The sequence below is a fragment of the Leuciscus leuciscus genome, assembly GCF_965113295.1.
Source record: "Leuciscus leuciscus genome assembly, chromosome: 23".
Classification (NCBI taxonomy): Eukaryota; Metazoa; Chordata; class Actinopteri; order Cypriniformes; family Leuciscidae; genus Leuciscus; species Leuciscus leuciscus.
Window position 1 is genome coordinate 9,655,211 of NC_138747.1, and position 23,109 is coordinate 9,678,319.

At 36.0% G+C, this 23,109-nt stretch overlaps 1 protein-coding gene across 1 annotated transcript; it reads right to left on the reverse strand.

Annotated features, from left to right (window-relative positions):
* Nucleotides 1-10,337: 10,337 nt before the first annotated feature.
* On the reverse strand, nt 10,338-19,664 carry grpr (gastrin-releasing peptide receptor). The gene is made up of 4 exons (XM_082155038.1): nt 19,100-19,664; nt 15,308-15,659; nt 11,938-14,119; nt 10,338-11,743 (listed from the first exon to the last, which is right to left on the reverse strand). Exons 1-3 carry the CDS (start codon nt 19,498-19,500, stop codon nt 13,739-13,741), a joined length of 1,134 nt encoding a protein of 377 aa, XP_082011164.1. The 5' UTR covers nt 19,501-19,664; the 3' UTR covers nt 10,338-11,743; nt 11,938-13,738.
* Between the last annotated feature and the right edge of the window lie 3,445 nt (nt 19,665-23,109).

Below are 23,109 nucleotides of genomic sequence, written 5' to 3' on the forward strand. Positions count from 1 at the left end.
ACAAAATAACGCCAACGTTTTCCTATTTACATGCAGAATTTACATTCTGCGGAGTGATTTACTCCAACTCTGAGCGAACTCTCTGCTCCTCACCACGGGGCTTCTCAGGTGCTGCGAGCAAATCACTCCGCAGAAGTAGCAGTGCTTCGCCTTCTGAGAATATAGTTCCCAGTATGTATACGGTTAGAAGATGGCTGTGTCTTGTTATTTGTACACGCTGTGACTATACATATCACAACATGTACATAGGAAAATGTTGGCGTAATTTTGTCACTTATTGGGAGCCGTATGCTAGCTGGAGCCGTTTACCTCCAGTGTTTGTGCTAAGCTAGGCTAGCGGTGGGTGCGTCAGACAGAGTTACCGCACGCACGGAGATGAAAGGGGTATGTATGGACTTATCTAACTCTGGGGGATACGGTGAAAAAGCTAAAGTCCCAAAAAGTCGGCGTGTTCCTTTAAGCAATGATGGGACATTTTATCTCTGATAATGCGTATCTGCATTTCACATGAAATGCAATTTAAAAAAAAATCCATTTCGAGCTACATTCATATGTGGTTTGAAATCCTATTCAAATCGCATGGAAATACGTTTCAGTCTGACCGCTGTGATCAGGTTTCACGTGGTTTGTGTGAATTTCTCAAGCCATGTAAAACTTAAATGTCAGACGTTCTTATAGGAAACATGCTGAAAGTGCGGACATGCAGAAAATGACAAAACTGAACAGTTGCGATACACATTGCGGACAGTCAATAATTTTAGATCAGGATTGATCTCAGATTGGATACTCAAATAATCAAATTTGGACTGACAGTGTGAACATATCTGGAGAAGCTCTCTTCACATGAAAGGCACTTCAAAGGGGTAATTTCAAAGTTTTTTATAATTTCAATTTTCCCTGAGGTCTGCAATTAGTTAAGTAGCCTATTGTGCATCATTTTGTCTATCATCATTTTCCACTCTCTCTCTGACAGTTTCTTGTCGCTGTGCCTTTAGGACTTCATGCAAATACTTTTCTATTGAGTTCAAGTTTTTAACTGCACCATCATTCATAAGCAGATTCATAAAATAATGCATGCTGTAATGAGCCGCACGAACTCTGAAGGTCATTCAATTAAAAATGTCTATGATAATTTCAGTCTGACTCAGACTGAAATTATCAGAGACATTTTTAATTGAATTAATTTCTTTTGAACAACAATTAATTCTTCTAGTAGATAAAGGGAAATTTTAAAATAAATGTCTCTTTAAAACTGACCTTTTATAAATAACTGTAAATGAACTTTTTAGCTTGAGCATTATTTCAAAAAATGAAAATCAGACAAAAAAATGGGGAAAATTCAACAAAATTTCCTAAAATCAGGTTTATTTGTTACAACTGGATTGATTCTGATGGTTGCAGAACTGCTGCCGTAAACGCTATTGTTTGTCCAGTGTTTTTAATAAAAAATAAAAGCCCCAAAGCAATCAAAATCAAATCCATTTGCTTAAACTTTCAAAAGAACTGATTAATTTTGGCTATTTGCTACTTTATATTAGAAAAGTGTATTGGATTTGAGAACACAATTTTAGGATACAACAAAAACCTCAAACTGTTCAGTACAAAACAGTTTTGACAGCAGACTGACCTCCTTTTTTTTCTGATGGTCTTCGAAATCATGCTTCCCGTAGAGATTCAATTTCATCTTATACAGTTTTGAAGCTCCAGTGCCGGCATTTCCACACAACATTCTCCAACATATTCATGGAAGAGCCACAGACACTTATTCAGGTCAGACTGTCAGAACTAAACACTGCTTGTCGGCGTGTGAACGGGCAGCATGTGACCTCATAGCAACATGAAAGGGTTCCAGGGCATAGATGAAGTGCAAGGCACAACAAAATATGAAAAATGGGAAATGAGAGTCTCATGGGTGTTTTTGTCTGCGTTCCTACATCATACTGAAATATTAGTGTCCTGAACCTGTCTCAACTCTGTGTACTTTCTAAGTTATAAGATTATGATATAATAAGCTCTGATCTTGTTTAGATATTTCTGTCTGGCTCTGATCTAGTTATCTTAGTCCCAGAGGGGAGTTAAAAAATGTACAGTCCAGTAAAGTTCATAAGAACAAGGAGACGCTTATAATGAGTTTTAATCAAATTATAAACAAACACAATTTTTTACTTTTAAGTTTTAAAAAATGGTGTCCAAAAGTCTTGAAATTGCCTTTAACAGTATTGATTGGTGACATTATCATGAACTTTGTCGTAAACTTTGACTGACTTTCAGTAAAGTAGACTTTTAATAGATTAAATCCTTGCATAAGAAAACTACATAGAAATATTTCATCCTTCATTTCTGCCTTTGATATATACATTCTTGAAAATAAGAATTATAAGTTATTGTCTTTTAACCCATATAAAAAAGTACACAAGCATATAGATAGCAAATGCTAAAGCTATATTTTGTATAGCTTATGTTGTGCTTTTGGCATGAGTAGAAATAAATGTAATTACTTCTGAATTTTCCAGTGTTTATGAAATGCAATATAGGTGCACAGATAAGGTGGATCATATCTGCTCTCTTAAACTTTGATTTTAGTGTTTGAAATATTTCCAGATTAAGAAGGTTTATATTAGCTATGCTGATAATACCTCTGAACTAAACAGTGTTTGAACTTTGTATTTTTTGTTCTTAAAAAATATCAAGCCTGTCGCATGCAATTTTTTATTAGTAGGCTTATAATTTCATGCCAACAACATAATATGCCTAATACTTTAAATGGAAAAAATAAACAGGTTGTTATCAATCCACTCAGCCAACTGAGTCATTGAAATTTCCATATAAACAACATACAGGCCTGTTTCACATATGCCATTCCAAGGATCTTTGTTTCCAATGATCTTTGGCTTTATTTGCAAAAAGATTCAATTTTTAGGTTGTAAAAAATAACACCTTATTTTCTGCGATTATACTGGTGGAGATATACATAAAATATTTAAGGTTATTAATGCAGCATTCTTTTTTTCCCACTTCTTGAGCCTATGCTTTTCCCCATTTTTTGGTATTTTATGCTCTTGCTATTTGCTTTTCTCTGCATTTTAAGGTATTTTCACGCCATGTCGGAATTACCATAATTATGAGATTCCGACGTGTAAGGGCCATGACACACAAAGCCAACGATCGGCCGTTGGTGTCTGTTGGGCTAGTTTTACAGTGTGTTTCACACGTCGGCGGAAATTCGCCTGATTCAGCATAGTGAATCGGCGTCGGGGCCATAAGGTAGACACACCAAACCAACACTAAAGAACAAGTGCTGATGAAAGCTTCCTTTTTTGCCTGTGTCGGGGCAAAAAAGCTACACTTGAAAACACCGAAAGGACTGCAGGCGACTGTCAACTAGCATGCGCGTTCTGCGCCTGCGTGTAAAGGAGATATCTGACAAAAGTTCTGCAGATATATTTGTCATTCGTCAAAAAACCAACACAAACCGTAAACAAATCAGTGTGTGCTTACTGTTTTGAATATCAATCATGCTGATTACTTAATTTATTCCACTTGTCTCATTTTATTATTAAAATATTCGCCCAAAAAAACTTACCACACTCAGGTAAGATGGTGTAAAATTAGAACAGCCTTCTGTCTGTACATCTGTGGACTCTCTCTAGACTCATTTACAAAACTGAACAGCCAATCAGAGTTCTCTCTTTCACCAACAACCCGACGCCAATTCTAGCCTACATGATGAATCGCCCCCCAAAAAACCTGACCCTGTTCGACTAGAGCCAACGGTGCAGAACACACCGGAAAAACCAAGTCGACCGAAGCTTAAAAACAGCCAGACGGCCGATCGTCGGCTTGGTGTGTCCCGGGCTATAGAGTGATACAGGTGCTTCACTTTTTAGGCCAAACGGCACAACAACAACAACAACAACAAAAAGCTCTTTGATCAACAAAAGTGTATGATACTTACACAATTTGCCCATTAAGATAATTACCACAGTTGAACACAACTTTTATGAATTTAGACCTTATTTCAGCCATTTAACCAAAATCCCATTAAAAAAACCCATTGACTTCGGGACATGGAGCTAAAATCCTTATTATAGTAAATGCTAACTATAGTATTTTCATTACAACGTGAGATGCCTGGAATGAAGACAGAGATAAACATGATTGATATTCAAACTGGTAAGCGCTGCTTTGTTTACATTTGTATGTCTACAGTTCAAGTTTCAGTTTCTCTTTTTGAATGATGAATATAGGCTATTGATTCCTGCTAATACATTTTTTCCTTACACAGTTGTTCGAACGCAGGTTTTGGCCAAGAAGCAGCCAACGCAAAGGGACAACGCAGTCTGCTTTTGTCGCCTCTAGTACTTTAATGGCCTTAAAAAGCTTTCACGTTCTCGTAGAACTTGTAATTACAATTTGTAAGCTCTAAATTTTCAGAGAGCTTGTACCACCTGACCTCTGCAGATGCATTTTGCCGTTATTAGTGTTGCCATAGAAATGCATAATACAATTATGACGTGAAAGCAGCATTAAGGCCTGTTCACAACAAGGACGATAACTATAAAGATAATGATAAAGATATATAGTTCTAAAAATCTAAAAAGCAACAAGTTAATTATATATTGTGTCAATTAAAGTTTGTTTGTTGTGACTAATTATCTTGGTTACACTCTGCACCTGATGCATGTACAGTAGATGGACTAATGCACAGTCATTAAGTGCTATTTTTGTATTATGTTATTTCTCGCTCACAAGAGAAATGTGAGACAAAATGTATCAAAATGGCTTCAGTTGCATAGGTTGGTATTTATTCCATTGTGGCTTTTTTGTAGGGCAGTTTTAATTGGAACAATTTTCATGGGGAAAGTGTAATTGCAGGGGTCTTAGAGTGTAATTGCAGGAGTCTTTTTCACAATCTACAGATGCATACAGAGAAACATTTTGAATGAGGTGCTTTTCAAGAAATACACATATAGCCTATTCATCCATGTAAATTTCTTGGCCTTTTATGTCCGTTCAGAACAATCTGCACTTGAGGTACATATGATATAGTGGTTGCTTTAAAGGTTGTCTGTTGGGTTATTTCTGGACTGCCACGTGGTCTACTGGATTATTGGTTTATTTATTGGTTTGATGGTATTGAATTGACTGGTGTTCCATGCATTTTATTTTGAGTTTATTTGATTCTGTACTGGTTTCTTACCGATTTTTCTTTTATGCCAAAAATCATTAGGATATTAAGTAAAGATAGTTCACCCATATATGAAAATTGAAAATTGGACATAATTCCAAACACTTTCTCTGTTCTGTAGAACACAAAAGTGGAATTTTTTGAAGAATATCCTGGCTGATCTAATGGAAACTGTGGATGTCAAGCTCCAAAATAACCATAAAAGTTTCATAAAAGTGGTCTATATGACTCATGTGACATACAGTCCCCAATCATTATATGGAGAAAGTGACCAGGATATTTTTTTTAATTCACCTTTTGTCTTTTGTGCTCTACAGATTTGCAATGACATGAGGGTGAGTAAATTATAACTGAATTTTAAATATTTGTGCTAACTCTTCTATTAAATACGTTTTATAATAATAGTGCTTCTCGTTTTGTCTCTTTCTTCAATCAATAGCCAACACATAAAGCAGAGAACAGTTTGATGTTGATTTCGTAATTTTCTTTTTTTTTCTGTCATTTTTTCTTTTTCAGTTTTGAAGACTTTCTGATGGCACTTGGTAAACATGGGCACCCACAACAACCACTTAGAGCCGCCAGTCATTCTGAGAGGACAGAACCATTTAAAATCAAATTCACTGGCAAGTGTTCAGTCCTCTGAGGCTCTGTACTTGGCTCTATTTTCCAGCTGGTTCATCTCAACACTTCTACATTTAATCCATTTCACTTCACAGACCTTTTCAAAGACCTTTTTTTGCGGATGTCACCTTCACACATATAAATTATTTTTATTCAGGTTTTGTTCTACACAAGATTCATTCATAATTCAGTGCGCATTACTACCCATGCTTTGAGAACAGTTCTGTTGGGAAAATATGTCATTTTATAAAGCCTAGCAAATTGGATGCAGATTCCTCAGCTCTTGAGTTCTTTGATTTCTCAGAGAATGTGTTTCTTTGCATGACTTTGTTGGGACGCCCAGTCCCATGACAATTAGCAACTGTTTGAAACATTTTCCATTTGTAATAAACTTCTCGCAGTTGTTTCATTGTTTGGATATTGCAGAAAGTCCGATGAGCATCGATACAATCATGTGTCTGTTTCATTCGTGATCATTAAGAAATCATTCTAATGAGCTAATTTAGTTTTTTGCAAAACCTTTTTTATTTTATTTTTTTGCACAGTTGTGCTATGTTTGTGAAAATGGCTGTTCTGCCTAATGAAGTGGAAACGGCAGTACAGTGTCTTTTTGCAGATACTGAATTGCATTCCTTGCGATTCACTTTACACTGGCAGATTAAATTTGCCTTTAAAAATTGTTTAAATATTGAAATAAAAATTGTCATTTGTAGCATTATGAATACTACAAACTTACAGTCTCTCTTTTTTGCCAAAATGGATAAATGTTTTTGATGACATTACTCTTAACTTCAGCTTCTCATCAGATTTTCTGTCCAATCAAATGCTCTCTAAAGCGTCCCACGTAAAAATACGCTGAAGCTGCGGCCAAAATCGGTTACTTGTTTACACATTTATTATTTTCTACATGGTGAATGGCACATAGTGCACTATATAGGGGATAGGGAACGATTCAGACAGTGTAAATATGCTTTCCAGTGGGGCGAATGAAATCTGGCTTCACGTTAGTTTCCTGTTTCAGTGGAAATTACATCAACACATTGAATAATGCTGCGCATTTCAAGGCACTTCAGTGGACCTTTAACTCAATATGCTCGCAATCACAACGTTGAATAGGTCACAGCCGATTGGTTCCTACTGTATCAGCAGCCAATAAGCTTGTTACTCAACTTTCAAATATGGTCCGCGTTTGCTGTTGCATAGCAGTTTGCAGCGCATTTTCAGAAACCCTCTAGCCTGACTACGTCAGACTTCGTACTTCCGCTCAATTTCATTTTGCTTCTGTGCTCAGTCTGAGACAGAGTCATAGCTTTCCGTTTTCCTCCGGCCTGAAAACAGCCGACCAATCAACGAACAGAGGGCGGGCTGAGAGCCGTGACGTAGACGCTGATTGTACCGTGGATGCGTAGATTTACTTCACATAATCTGCAAAAGTCGTTCACAGCCATGTTCACTCCGGTATTTCGCTCGATGGTTTTGTTTTCGCATCATACATGTATTTACAGTGGAAGTTAGATGCGACTGAGCCGGCGTATAACACACACCATAACCAAACGTTATGTGATTGGCTTACGGGTAACCAATGATTTTAAACTTCAGACAAGCGCCCCCCCGCGAGAAAGACCCCGCTTTTCAATTATGATATGCCAGACTCTGTCTACGAAGCAAAGTGAGCAGAGTTTGGTATTACCAGGCTAGAAACCCTCCACCTCCCCAGCTCCACCTGTATAGATCTGCTACGGGCAGTGCTGGGTATAACTGATTAAATTTCATCTGGATTATTTAATCAGATTCCAAAAATGTACAACTTGTAATTAGATTATATTACATTTTAAAATGCTCATAATCAGATTACAGTTACTTTTTATGGATTAAATATTATTTACACAATGGCAGTAAATGATTCATGATTTATTGATTCTTTCCATCACAGTCCTCTGTGCCAATTGCTCATACTCAGAGGAGAGTGATGGAAAGTTACTGTCCAATCAATGTTTTAAATTTTCCTTTCTAAAAAAGCCTATTGCCATACCTTTTAGCTTTGACTATATTCACAATGTAGAATGACATCAGCAGAGGCAGCGTAGCAGATCTACTTCAAACAGACATATTTTTCACATTATCCATTACCAATGCCAAACACTCCGTCATGACATAAATGTCTACAGTATATTGTAATAATTATAGATTTTTGGTCAATTTAATGCATCCCTGGTAATTTCTTTTAAAAACTTGAAAGTGATTCTGAACAACATAGTGTATACAGTAAATGGTGTATGATGTTATGTTATAGCTATACAAATTATATTATAGCTATACTTTATTATCCCTGTTTCTCTATTTATTCTTGCTTAGTTTATAAAGGTTTTATCATTAGTTTTCTTTCTGTATGACATGACTCTTTACAGGCACATTTTGTTTCAAAAGCAAACCTTTATGTACAGTCCACAAATCTGGAATGTTACTCAGGAAATGTTTTCAGTGGTTTTACCCAATTAAAGTGATAGCATCAGAGGACAGAAGCTTGTAAAAATATCTGATTAAAGATCAAAGGCTATAGCTTGTTTTTGCAAGGTTTAAGCTAAGAAATTGACAGATTACCAAAGCAACTGTATAATTACGAGAATGATCTGAAGCCTCGTAGGACATGACTCAACACGGTTATGAAGGCCGAAAGCTCTCATTTGTGCGCAAAATATGTATTTTCTGAAAAAACTAATATGTTGTTAAAGAGTCATACATGCACAGCAAATGCTGTGCCATCCAGTCACGTATGTTATTGATGCATTGCTTGCCGAACTGCTTTGATACATTTCCCACGATGCCCTGATATTGATGATGAGGTACTATTTACAGGAAGTTCGCACCCCATTGCACATACTTAGAGGAGAGTGATGGAAAGATACTGTCCATTAAAGAACAAAAACAGGCCCACATTTAACATTCCAGTTGGTGTAGTCAGTTTGATTCACTCATATTAAATTATAAGATATGATTTGAAAGCTACGTTTAAATGTACGATATATGATATATAGTATTCAAGTCCTTGGACTTGCACTTGTAAACAATGTACTTGAACCCAATGTGATTCAGTGAGCTCAGTATAGCAGCACAATGTTACCTCAGTTCTGTGACGTCAAGTAAAGTTGTAATACAAGATCAAATGTTTAATTATACATGATAAAACGTGCTGTTAAATTTATTTTACCTGTCATCTGCAGCAGTGTGGGGCAAATGAAGGCTGAATTCAATATGATTCCAAGTCAGCTATTTACCACTTGACAAGAAATCCAACCTCATCCTTGTTGACCTTTAGTGCAAATTAAGGACTTAAAGGTGCAAATTCACTCTAAACACACACACACACACACACACACACACACACACACACACACACGCGGGCGCGCGCACACTACTATAAGCTGTCCCCATAAGGTCAAAATCTACTGATATTCCTATCCTTGTGGGGGACATTTGGTCCCCATAACGTAGGGAATACCAGGTACACACACACACACACACACACACACACAGATGCGCATATAGGCAAAGCACTTACTGATGCAAACTGACAAGTCAAAACCCACATCAGGGGAAATGTTAAATGCCAAGTTATTTGAAAGCACATAGCGCTTTCACTTGTTCACTAACCAGCAGCACTAACACAATATCATTCTGAGTAAATACACCCACATGGTTTAATCATCATTATTCCTGCAAATCACAATTCAGATTATCACAATAAATACTCACTTGCAGTATAAACAGATACATTCTTGGTGAAAGTAACTTTACTAAAAAAATGAAATAAGCCTTTTAGCCTGACACACAGACACTGGCTCAACCAATAGAATGAGTTTGGGGGTGGGACGATCTGTCTGCCCAACCAATGGAATGTAGGGGGAGTGTTCGAGAAACCTGTTTGAAAATGATTATCTTTGCAATTCTGTTTGCAAGAAACATTAACAATCAGCATGAAGTCAAAGATGAACAGAACACCTTGAGAAAAAGTGAGGGTGCAGGAAAGATTTGAATTACCATTCATAACTCGTGTATTTTCTCTTCTTATATATTTTTTTTCCCTGTTACTGTGACAGATTTACACGTCTATATTTTAGTTTATATATGCTTCACTGTCAATAATGAGGGCAATTATGTTCTCATACTAGTGTAATTTTAGTATTTAAAATACTAGTTTTTATTAATATTCTTAATTTTGGCATTTTAACATTTTAGTCATTTTGTTGTGTTTTTGTCATTTCGTCATGATTTAAAAAAATAAATAAGTCTGTATAGTTTATATATATATATATATATATATATATATATATATATATATATATATATATATATATATATATATATATATATATATATATATTTCAGTTTTATACATTAAGTTAAACTAAATGAAAACGAGAAAAGTTTTTTTAATGTTTTTATTTCAGTTAACTTTTTTTATTTCAATTTTATTTCATTGTAGTTTTTTATGGCTTTAGTTTTAGTCATAAACTAAGCAAAAACAGTGATGGGTTGAATGAAGGAAAACTGAAGTCTTTAACTGCTGCCAAATATAAAAATAAAATAAAAAACATTTACAGATTGATTAAATGACAGCAAAGAAAGAAACAGTGGGAAAACAACTTGATATTTTTCAGTACAACCATTCTTAAAAGGCCTGACTGGCCTCAACGGCACTTTTTGCTCCCATACATCTATTTTTACTTGATCTAATCTCCTTAAATATTCCTAAGGGACAGATATGGCTGTTAAATGTCTCTAAAGAGAGTGTTTATCTCTGATATGTTCTCTATTTTATATCTAAATTTGAACTTGGTGAGAAAATACTTAAATGATTTCTACCCTGCTATTCTGATTTGCAAATTAATGGAAAAAATAATAACCCACATAAATGCTCAGTGTGTTTATAGCATCAGTTGTCTGAGCATTAAATATCTGAACTGGACAAACACTGGGCACATCCAAATGAGTTTTGATCTCAATGAAAGGTCATATTAATGCATTCGACATGATGCATTTAAATATCATTCATTTATCTTTCTCATCATCAATCAGATTAATAAGTATGCACTGACTGTGCATCTCATCCAAGAGGTCAAGGTTAAGCATGGTCCAGTTTGCCCCTGTTGGTAGATGTTGTAACTACACCACTCAACATCTTTCTCCCTTCATCTTCTCCTTTTTTCAGTTTTAGCTCTCCATTTCAGTTGACTGCCTTTTTCTTTTGTTTTTTTGTTGTAGTGTTTTTTTTATATCCAGATTGCTTGTTGATTATTGTAGTGTTTGCACACACTACGTTTTCAAAAAAGGGACAATCACAAGTAATATTCAACTATTTTGCTGGGTAAACGCACCATTTTATTCACAAAGTCAAATACACTTGAGTTTCTTCATGTGAAACAAGATCACAAGTCCACGACAACAACATGATTGCATTCACATTAACCATTACAGATCAAAAAGTTATATTCATCTTGTAAAGAACTGTCTATGATCATTCACAAAATGAAAAGCATAATCAATATACTCTTCAGAAAATACAACCAGCACTAAAAGCATTATGAAGGATTGAACCACAAAACAGCAATGAAGGAAACAGTTTCATGAAAATAACACGGATAATTCTATAAAGGCACCACAAAAGTACATGTCCTTCAGAAACCCCAGTCCATTCCTGCCAGGAAGCAACTTGTACACAATACTGACTAAATAATACAGCAAAACATCAGGCAATGATCAATACAGCTCTTTTAAAATGACTTTTACTTGTAAAGCAGACAAAGACACTGACTATTTTTTGTTCACATTTGAAAACAATGAAGTGCATGAAAAATATTTATCTATTCCAAATATTTAGAATAATCACAGTCCCAGTTACCTCATTACACTGTAAAAAGTGAACAGTTGGATCAACTTAAAAAAATTAAGGTAAAACGTGATAATTTAAGTTGAGAAAACTTAATTTCTTTTGATAATTTAAGTTGAGAAAACTTAATTTCTTTAGGTGTTACCAACTGAAGTAATTTTTTTAAGTTGATCCAACTGTTCACTTTTTACAGTGTAGAACTACAAGTCACCATGAAAAAAACACACACACACACACACACAAAACCCCATATATATCCAAATATTGCAAATAAAACAAAATAAATACATACTGAGTAAATTACAATCAAATTTGTTCATTCCTTCACATTAAAATGGGTTTTCCTCTCCAGCAGCGCCTGCAGGTGTACGAGTATGGACAGGGCAAGTGGTTTGACTGTATAGAGAAACTTTCCTCTGCTAATATTTCATATGAAAACATACAAATGAGAAACACATTAATCGGAATTAGCTACAGTATTAAGATGCCAAAACATAAAATAGTTACAAACTGCCATGAGGTGTTGGATATTCACCTACAAACTGAAACAACCTGAAACAACCTGAACAAAACTGAAAACCTTTTATGTGTTTTGGCCCTTCATTTACATGACAGTGGCATTTTGGGGGCCTGAAAATGTAAACTTTTGAAAATGGAATTCAAAGTGCATGTTTTTGAAACCGATTCCATTATTGTCTCCGTGTAAAGGCCGTGTAAAGTCAATAGGCACAAAGTGTTTCTTTTTAAAGTGACATCGCCAACTGCTGGCCTGGCAGCATAATACAGTGTTTTAGTCGCTTTCGCGGGGATCATTTTGACAACGCTGATGTCTGTACGCAAGGCAGAACGTTTCCGTTTTTAGTACATCGTTGTGATGTAAACGTATAAGGCCTGTTTCACACTGGACGTGTATGCAGAGCATAAACAGTGAGGGTTTTTTTCATTTCAGCACAAGTCTATTTTTGCTGTGCCATTCACGCTGAATTAAAGCCACAGTGCCTTGTTCTTGATCAAATTACACCTGGGTTAACAAGTACCTGTAAAGAAAATTATACAAGTAAGGTGTGTGTTTTTCGCATTAAAGTCACCATATGACTTTCAGCACTATGAATTTTTTTTAATAAAACAATTTTTTGGTGTATGCAAACCTCAAAAGCTTGTTTAAATGATTAAAATTAGAGGTATAGCTTAACTTTAAGATAACTTTTATCACATATATAAACAACATGTTATATGCATGTATCATATGTGTGTGAGGGGAACGCAGTAGCATCACAGCAGAGTATGCTGCACATCATAAATCAAAGCATGTTGCAGACAGTGTTTGTCGGAGAACACCTGAAAAAGGTGACACTATGGATAATTCTCGTCTGCATTTGCAGTACACGAGCCGTGGTTCAGCTGCGCGCGACAAATGCTGCCAGTTTAGGTGCGTTCACGCCACGTCGTAATTGACGGAACGATTCTGAACTGTAAAAAGCCTTCACATGCTTGTAGAACTTTTAATTTCAAGATACAACATGTAATTTGCTAAGAGCTATGACTTGTATCACGTTGCTGCTATACCACCTGAACCAGGTAATTTATGGTAATTTATGGTAAAAACGAAATGGCGTGAACGCAGCAAAAGCACAAGTGAATTGACACATTCTGCTTCCACATGCTGAACACCTGCTGCGCTGCTTCCACTCTGCTTATGCGTCAAACAGCATTCATTCACACCGAAAGTGTTTTTGTGTTCACCTGCATTGTTTTTCAGTTCTCTCAGTTTTAAGTTTTTTAATTTTTTTTTTACTTTTTAGTGTTGTTTTAGCAACGCAAATCATGAAAACGTGCAAATAACCAACTATGAAATCCAAAATAAAATTCTTTGTTGTCTCTTAAACTAAACATGATTAGTTTTAAAAGGAATTGTTCCATTCTGTCATAATTTGTTTTCTGTGGAATGCAAAAGGAAATTTTTGAAGAAGAGAAGTTCTTTATTTTTAGGTGAACTAGCCTAATATAACACTGAAGAAGAAGCTAAATATGCTTGTTCAGCTCTAATGGCAGACAGCGTGGCCATTGACCAGGCTGAAGCTGGCCACAGAGTGGTTCTGGGTGCTTTTGAGTGAACTCAGTCGCGTGTTACGCCTAGTGTTTTGTGAACGCAGAGAGATGGATGGGCAGCAGCAGCAAAGCTGCTTGTTGAACTGCTTCCTAAAGGATTTGCTGAGCAGGTAGAGAGCGAAGGGGTTCACACAAGAGTTGGTAAAGGCAAGGATACGTGCGCACACACTGGAGATGAAATGTGCCATTGAGGTGTCCACTTCTGTGTAGTGGTAGGACCGGTAGAGGTAAATCACATGGTTGGGGAGCCAGCAGATGGCAAAAAGACCCACAAACACCAGCACTGTCTTGGCAAGCCGCATCCGTGACTCAATCTAGGAAGCAGAGAGGTAAATAGCCTATCACAGGTTGTCCTAATATAATCATTAAAAAAATATAAAAAAATCTCCTATTCCAGCTGTTTTAACTTTCTGACCCGTCTGATGCAGCAACATTTGGCTCAAACAATGTCGTGATTTGTGGCAGGACTTTTGCTCGACCAATGGAAGACCTTTTGGAATTTTTCCAATTGCATTTGGTTACACTAATGGCACTTCAGTTTTATTATTATTATTTTATTTTTATTAACTACTAATAAATATAGCTTTTATGATGCATTAATTTATGTTTATAAGCCCTGAACAAAATATGAACAAACTATGTTTAATAAATTGCATTAAAAAATCACAAGAAATATATTGAACAGGAACTTGTTAAACCAAGTGGTCTCATAGATGAAGAATAACAACAGCAGCAATTTGACAAAGGTACATTTTAATGGCTCCTTATGTATGGTTCCTTTCAAATGCATACAGACTGTATTATTCACATAACAATGGAACAGCAGAGCAGATCCAGTCTCATCTTGTGAATACCTTTCAAAAATAGCCACTGAATCAACCTCTCACAAATAGTTACAACAACCAGAGATGGAGGTTCAGAGTAATAATACCTCTCTCTGCGTTTTCAAACTCAGCAATGGGAAAATATTACAACTACTCAATAGAAGTAATAAATTCAAAATATATAATGTAATGTAATGTAATATAATATAATATAATATAATATAATATAATATAATATAATATAATATAATATAATATAATATTAATTTTTTTATGTTGAGCAAAAACATTCTAACACCTAGAAAAAAAGAAGAAAAAAAATAGCCTACCTAACATGGAAAAGGCTTACATAAAATGACATGGTGCTTGTTATAAATACATCTTTTGAAATTGGAAAACTATAGGATATTTTGTATAAATCAGAAAAAGTGACAAAGTTAGTTGCTGTTAAAACTACAGCACTTTTAAAAAAGGAAATAAATAAATAATAATAACAGGTTTGAAGCATAACCTGTGGACACAGCATTATGTCATTTTAATGTCAACTAGGAAAGTCACTGAACTTTTGTTAATACATTTAGAAAAATTTATTATATAAGTTACTCAGCTATTCATTGCCAAACAATTAAAACTGTTAATCTAACTTCAACAACTGAAGCACTTGATCTTTGTACTCACCTGCCTCCGAATGTGCGCATTTCCTTCCACAGGCATGTTAATCGCACTCTCAATCAGACTCCTGGCAATGAAGATGTAGTACACAGAAATAATGAAGAGAGGAATGATATAGAATAAGAGAAAGGAGGCCATGGAATGGATTTTAGGTTGCAGGTCTCCAGCGTGAGGGTACGGGGCGCATGCTTTAAAGGTCTCATTGCTTTGTGGGATGTGGAAGGTATGGAGATCGGAGAACACCGCCTCAGGAATGGCCAGGGCCATGGAGAGCAGCCAGATCGATGCAGCCCTCAGGCAGACCTTTAGCGAAGCTTTAGATGCCTTGATATCCATTGGCTTGACAATGGCCTTGTATCTAAGAGACAGAAAAAGACCCCAGGAGCAGAAGGAGATATTTTAATTAACCTTAAAGACAACGTTTTAATTAAGAACGAACACACATAAAAAATGTGACTAATTAACTCAGTGTCTGAGTTGCTGAGTTCAGTCAAAGACAAAGTCCCTTTCAAGGAAAGTCTGTTCACTCGGCGGCCATATTTGCAACGCCTCTGGGCAACTGTTTCGGGCATCCAAGACCAAAGTCCAAAGTACTTGAATGGGGGAATCCTGAAATCTCAAAAACTGCTTGCCGAACTCCTAATTAAATAACATTCTGAGACAAGTGCGAGTCTCAGGTTTCTATGGGAACCAGAGCTTCTAACGGCAGCTGCAGTGACGCGATGACTTTACCAATCAGCGATTGGCTCCTTTATTTAGAAGGCAGGATGTATTCCGCCATATTGCGCGTTGCAGTTTCTCCCCAAGACTTACTGTGTTTTCAGTTGCAGTCATCCGCTGTAAAAAAGCTGTATAAATCTCCTAGATAACTTGTAATTTTCCACAGCTCATACTGTTTTTTTTGCCGATAGATTTCTGGGATAGATATTTTTGCATAGCCTGGGAAAACCCAGACAACTTCCGGCAAATTTAGATTTGCTCTGCAAGTAGTCTGGCAAAGAGCCCATTCAAGCCCATTTCTAATCCGTCCAAATCGAGGCACCAATCAGAAACGTTGAGGCGGGCTTTACACGATGACGATCGCTCTGATTGGTTTTAGGTCTATCCAATTGCGCCGAGAGGCATTTGAGCGACGTCCGTTGGTGAAGCGCAGCAACTTTTAAATGCATTATTATATATGGACAGTCTCCATGAAAGACCCACTGGCAGATGAACGTGCTACTACATTTCTCTCCGAAACGGTAGGAAATTAAATTAGATTTAATAGAGGATTTTAAGTGTGACAAGATGATTGACAGGGCAGTTTACGTGACAGGATGCACGCGACAGATCCGTCCGATAAAGATGACGAAGTAGTATGTCCCAAAGCTTGCCTACTCTTTTGCTACACATTCAAAAGTAAATACCTTTTCTTCACAAAAAGAGTACATACTTTTATGGGGTAGTGTAACTTAGGAGAATTGGGACGCAGCATATGGCTTTACACGATGACGATCGCTCTGATTGGTTTTAGGTCTATCCAATTGCGCCCAGAGGCATTTGAGCGACGTCCGTTGGTGACGCCCCTTTGGAAATGAGTTATTAATGAAGCTTTGCCAGACCATAACTCAGTTACTACTGATGGTCTGGTTTTAACCAGGCTAATTTTTGCATTGTTTCGTCAGTAGAACAATCCAAAAATAAAATGTTTTATTTTAAAGATAATAGATATAGAATAGAAGAGTGATAGGAGTAATAGGAGTGAACCAACCTTGAATATCTATAGTCTTTGGTTCAGTTTAGTTGTATGTAACCTAATGTTACAATTTTTTTAATGGATCAGCTAAGAACAGAATAATTGTCCATTATGCCTTTAACAAAACATATATCCCCAGCAACAAGTTAATCGATTGTATATGCTTTTGTTGAAGTACATTAGCCCACATTATTTTAACTTGTTTTTTAAATAATAATGTTTAATTGCAGGCATGTTGAGAATCTACATTACCCATGATTCAAACTCCACCAATCAGAGAATTGCAACAAGCAAATCGTGACAAACAAACACTTTACTGTCTGCCTACTCCCAAGAAGAACTTCAAATGATATAGAGTCAGTTTCCCTACACTCTCAAAATACGTTGTATGCATAATATACATATTTTCAATTAATGGAAATATATATTGTATTAATATATAATATTATAATAATATGTATCTTTCAGAACATTACAAACTTCAAATCCCATCTTTTTTTCTTTTTTTTACCAGAAGTGAGAGTAGCCTATTCTATGACTGATTTGAAGCCCATCAGATCCAGACCACAGGAAAAGATCCTCCCACCTACGAGTTCCATTTACCATCTGTTGTTTATTGCCGTTCACCTAAACAGATTAGCCTCCAGTGTTAATCAGACTCCCACCACATAGATCATGGCACAGTCTTCCTGCTAATTCATTTTTCGTTTTCTTTATCAGAGGGAGATAAGTGTAAGTGGAATTTGATTTCAATCACATGAATTTGTGTAGTGCATATCACAATATCCGTGTTTTTCCGAAGCAGCTTTACTAAGAACATTGCCTCACAATCCCCTCAGTGAACAAGACAAAGTCAACAATGGTAAGGAAAAACTCACCAATAAATCTCTGACTCTTAATGAATTTCTGAGCACCTTCAAGTTCTGGCATTGATATAAAAATATGAATCACTTCACCACACTATCAACTGTTTCTCATTTAACGCGAGGGCAACTCAACCCTGAGTTGATCCATTGTTCTGGAGGTGGGTTCTCTAGAATCGACACTCACAGGCAGAGGAAGCAGTTTTCTCCATCATTAAGCATGTTCTTTTTCATTTCCGTTCACCTGCTATATCAGACACCAAGTCACACACTTCCTCAAGAGAACTGACAGACCAAGAAGGCATAAAATTGGAGCCTTGAGTATATGGGATTATATAAATGCAGATATTTTATAAATAAAATAGAATAGAATAGAATCAGTACCTGGATTGCTAAAGTCTGGGTTTATTATACACCTTTTCTCTCTTACATTGTGAATTACACAAAAAAATGTATTATTATTATTATTAATTTAAAAAATGTGTGAGGCTAAAGTGGCACTTTGAGTGGGATTTTGAGTTACCTGCATGTGGCATTACAGTTTTCTTCTATTGAAACTGACAGAATAATTAGTCTGTGTCCCTACTCGAAAAAGCATGTCATATCTTTAGATTTTCGTGATGGAATTTCAGGTGGGTAGTTACTGGTCTATCAACCCTACCAACTTGTTCAAGGTCTGCCAGGTCAGTCTCACTCCCACTTACTAGTCACCTTGGACCAGACCCTGAAGCCTAAAAACCCTCACAAACAAATAAATACATCTCTTGTAGTACAAACACATTTTATAATTGACCATTCAATAACCATTTAAAAACCAAAATAATGTTTTATAGCTGTCTTTTTGTATAGGTTATGTTTAAAAAGAACATCCCCATTATCAAGCTTGATTAATTGACAAAGACTTTAGAGGTAATTATTAATGACTTATGATATCTAAAAGGCAATCAATCATTAAACTTAATGACCCATTATACCTGATTTTCCACTTTAGCTGAACTCAGCATAATAATAATATTTAGTGACATTTTACATAAGTGTTTATGTTAATGATGACTATGAGTAATTTCGTTATCATTTCGAGGAGCTTGCTTCATCAACACGTTGTGATGATTGTAATTAATGACATTAAAAATATATTTCAACTTAAATGGTATTGTTTTGCTTTCTGAACTGATGCTAATAAAGGATATATCTCGTTACCTGTCCGCTGCCAGCGCTGTGAGCGTGAACACCGACACTCCGACTGAAGTCAGTTGAAAGAACGGAATGAGTTTACAACCCAGCCGCCCAAACAGCCACTCATCCGCCAGAAACTTGCTGGCATCCACGGGCGCACAGGTGACCAGCAGCAGCACGTCTCCGAGGGCGAGACTCGACATGAACAGATTGGGGACATTGCGCATGGATTTCACGATGCAAAACGTCCTAATGAGCGTCACATTACCAATGAGTCCAGCAGTAATGAGGAGCGCGTAAACGGTTGCGATGATGATGCCTGAATGCAAGTGTGGATGCTCCGGAGCGGTGCTGGTGTTGTTGCGCTCCAGAGAGTCACTCAGAAACTTTACATCTGGTGTCGGGGTTAATGTTGCGTCAGACATGTTTTCAAATCAGTTCTTGCGCATTTCGAAACTCAAGTGTCCAATATAGACGCATATTTCCATTAATACGGTTTGTACTGTTAGTCCGGTGATATTCCTTTCCAGCTCATCCTGTGCGCAAATGGCGAGTCCATGCGAGGATTGGCTCCTATATGCCAAATCGATGCGCCTGCGCTCTCATGTGTTGGAAACCTACATTTTATTTAGTCATAAAGCCTGTCTTTAAATCTAGTGAGCAGCCTACCTAGACAGTACAGACACATATATATATATATATATATATATATATATATATATATATATATATATATATATATATATATATATATATATATATATATATATATATATATATATATATATATATATATATATAATTTATGATTTATATATTTTTTTTAATTCATATTCATTCATATTATTATGAAATTTAATGTGAACATTTCATTCACTTTATGTTTTATTATTTGGGGTACTATTTTTACAAGTAGTGAATATAGTCAAAACATTTTTGATGACTTGTTGGGAGTTTTGAAATAAGAATTTTGAAAAGTTACTTGTGAACAGTTTCTATTTTCACCTATTATTATTACTAATTAATTATTACAAATTACTTGCAGTATAGCTATATCTCCAATCAATTCTGCTAATTACAAATTATATTATTTAGATTTATCCCCCCCCCCCCCCACCCCCACGCCCACCCCCACCCCCACAATCTCAGAAAACAAGGTACAAAAGCTGTCACTGGACAGCTTCAAAAGGGTTCTAATGCACCATTTAGGTACTAATATGCACTCTTTAGGTACAAAGGTGTACCTTTTGAAAAGGTACCACCACAGTGACATCTTTTGTACCTTTTTTTCTGAGAGTGGCATGCTTGTACAGCTGGGCATAAAAGGTCAACTAGATCCTCATGGCAACGGTTAATCATTATTATAAATACGTTTTAAAATTCAGCGGCTAAAAGATAATTGTCTTGATAACACTTTCATAATCCTTTTATAAATGTATAATCCCGAATAACAAATTAAATCTGATGTAAACATGAATAGCTCTCGGTTTGTGCAGTTCTTTGAAGCTTGTTTGTAGCCATCTACCCTTATAGGGTGAAGGTATGGTCTGAATGTATGATCTGAATAAATGGTCTGAAAGTACAGAACACATAATACCACAGAGTGACGGTCTCCAACAGACTTTAAAATTAGTGCAAATGAATGGAGTGCAGATGAAGTGTTTCAGGTTGATGACTAAAAAGAAAAGTTGACACTTAACAATGTTGTGCATAAATGATCCATTTTAACGTTTTCCAATGATCCAATTTTGCACTGCGTCAGAATTAATTTGCTGAACTGATTAACAATTAAGTTGAATCAGTATCATGAATGCCGGCGTGCATTTTTTAACCAACCACTCCATAATACACAAGAGACACCAGCTATCAACACAAGACAAAGCTGTTCACATAAAGAGGCTTCAGGTACTGTACAGCTGCATAATGAAAGATCTGGCTGTATAGTGGAGAAAAACATTTACATCTCCTTCCCATAAACTAATGCCATAGTCAAAGCCATAAGCAGAGCTTAAGATGTACCTATAGCATATGTGTAGGTCATGCAGCTGGGAGAATGGCTGAAGTATGTTTAGTGAATGAATAGGGCTCAGACTGAAGCCTCATTGTGTTGGTGAGATAATCTTGTATTACACAAAGAGAGGGAATGACACACAAAAGGCATTTCTAAAATCTATCTACCAGGTTCCCCACTTCCCAGACCTCCCACACCTTGCCATTATTTTGCAGGTGAAATGGTCCACCTCAGTTTCAGTCAGAAACATGCTTTACAATCAAAATGCCACATGCGGTTCCCCACTACGCCTGCCCTCCTCTTCTGAGCACTTCACAAAAAAAAAAAAAAAAAAAAAAAAAAAAAATTTGTGTGTGGCTTTGCTGGTTCAAGGTCACTGGTAACATGCAGAAATCTGTGTTATTGATGGCGATACTTACACAGCAACATCTTTATGAGTGCCAATTAATTCAGAAGTGCCTATTTGTCACTGTTTATCACAATCCTGCAGACCACTTTCAATGTCCCAGAGCCCATTATTACAGTAAAACAATTATGATAAGTGTGATATCTATGTGAAGCTGTAAGCAAAGCAAAAATCATGTCTGAACAATGTCAGCAACAGGTGAATTGATTTGGCAAGTCAGGTTTTTACAAGCATGACCAGTATATGATGTGTTGACACCCACGAAAAATGTATTTTGAGACATGCAAGATATGTTTCTTAAAAATGTTTAATACGCTTTCAGGCTTGATATGAAAAAGGAAGTGACAGCTGAGAGCAAAAAAAAAAGGGGTGCAGATTTGTTCTGGTCTAGACAGCAAAAAAAATATGCAAATAATACAACGCCACTAACCATATCTTCATGTGTAGTTAGGATAAAATAAACAGGCTTATATCTTTTGGTGTTTATGTCAAAAGCAGTGCACCCGAAATCAAACTCTGTATGGTATTTACATGCAAACTCATCAGTCACTTTTTAGTAGAAACTAGCCAAATTTGTCAGAAGCCAACATGGACAGATTGTGTGACATGACCTCATCCTCAAAAAGCATAAACAAAATTATTTTAATTTAATTTAATTAAATTAGTAGCCAATATCATGTCATACTTTTGACATACATCATGTCAAACAGATATCTACATATGTCCCCTACTCACTGTTTAGGAACCAATGAACACATAGGGACCATGTGAATATGAACACATCCTTATTGATTAACACTGATTAATACTGAGAAAACTTAACTTTCCAAATGATTTGTAATGAATGAGAGTCATGTGAGATATAGGTTTGAATTAGAAATCCATAATTAAAATGAATGAAGAAAAATAAAGACATGAATGGAGAAAATAGGCCATGGCAGAAAAATTAATTATAAAATTTAATTTGACCCACCATGTGCAGGGACACAGTTTTTATTTCTAATTATAAAAGTAAATCTTAAGCAACTTCTGGAGGAATCAAAATGAAAGTTTGTAAGTTAAAGTAAGACTTATAAAGTTATAAAGTGCTGGTTTTGTGTGTATTATACAACTCTTTTACCATGATGAAAAGAAAAGCTATGATAAGACTTTTTATATAATATTGATTCTTTTTTCAGCTCTGAACTTCTCAATTGCCTGTTATTCAAAATAATGTCTTTGTTTCTCTTTGAAATACAATTCCACTTCAGTGTGGCAATTTTCCTAAATGTCACAGTAGCTGAATGTTATAGGACATCAGGACATTATCTTTGAGACACCACTCCTTCCAGATAGGCAGAAAGGATTTGGGAAAAAATGCTGCAATTATTGAGTCGTAGCCAAAACCCAGATATGTTGATTAAATGTCATTCTTTATTATGTTCCATAAGCAAATAGAGAAAGAGCCCAGCTCTGATTACCTGTCTATGAATCCAATCCATAATAGCATTTCTCAAAGAAAATGGTTTTCTTTTCATCGTACAATGGATAAATAAGAAGACAGATATTTTCAAGTACATATTTATATCATGCAACACAGGACACCTTTCTCATGTGTTACGAATTAAACAACAACTT

Coding starts and splice junctions, on each gene's coding strand:
- grpr (XM_082155038.1), bottom strand. CDS start 19,500: ATGTCTGACGCAACATTAACCCCGACACCAGATGTAAAGTTTCTGAGT. Junction 15,660..19,099: donor ACAGCGCTGGCAGCGGACAG/GTAACGAGATAT, acceptor TCTGTCTCTTAG/ATACAAGGCCATTGTCAAGC. Junction 14,120..15,307: donor ATGCGCACATTCGGAGGCAG/GTGAGTACAAAG, acceptor TCTGCTTCCTAG/ATTGAGTCACGGATGCGGCT.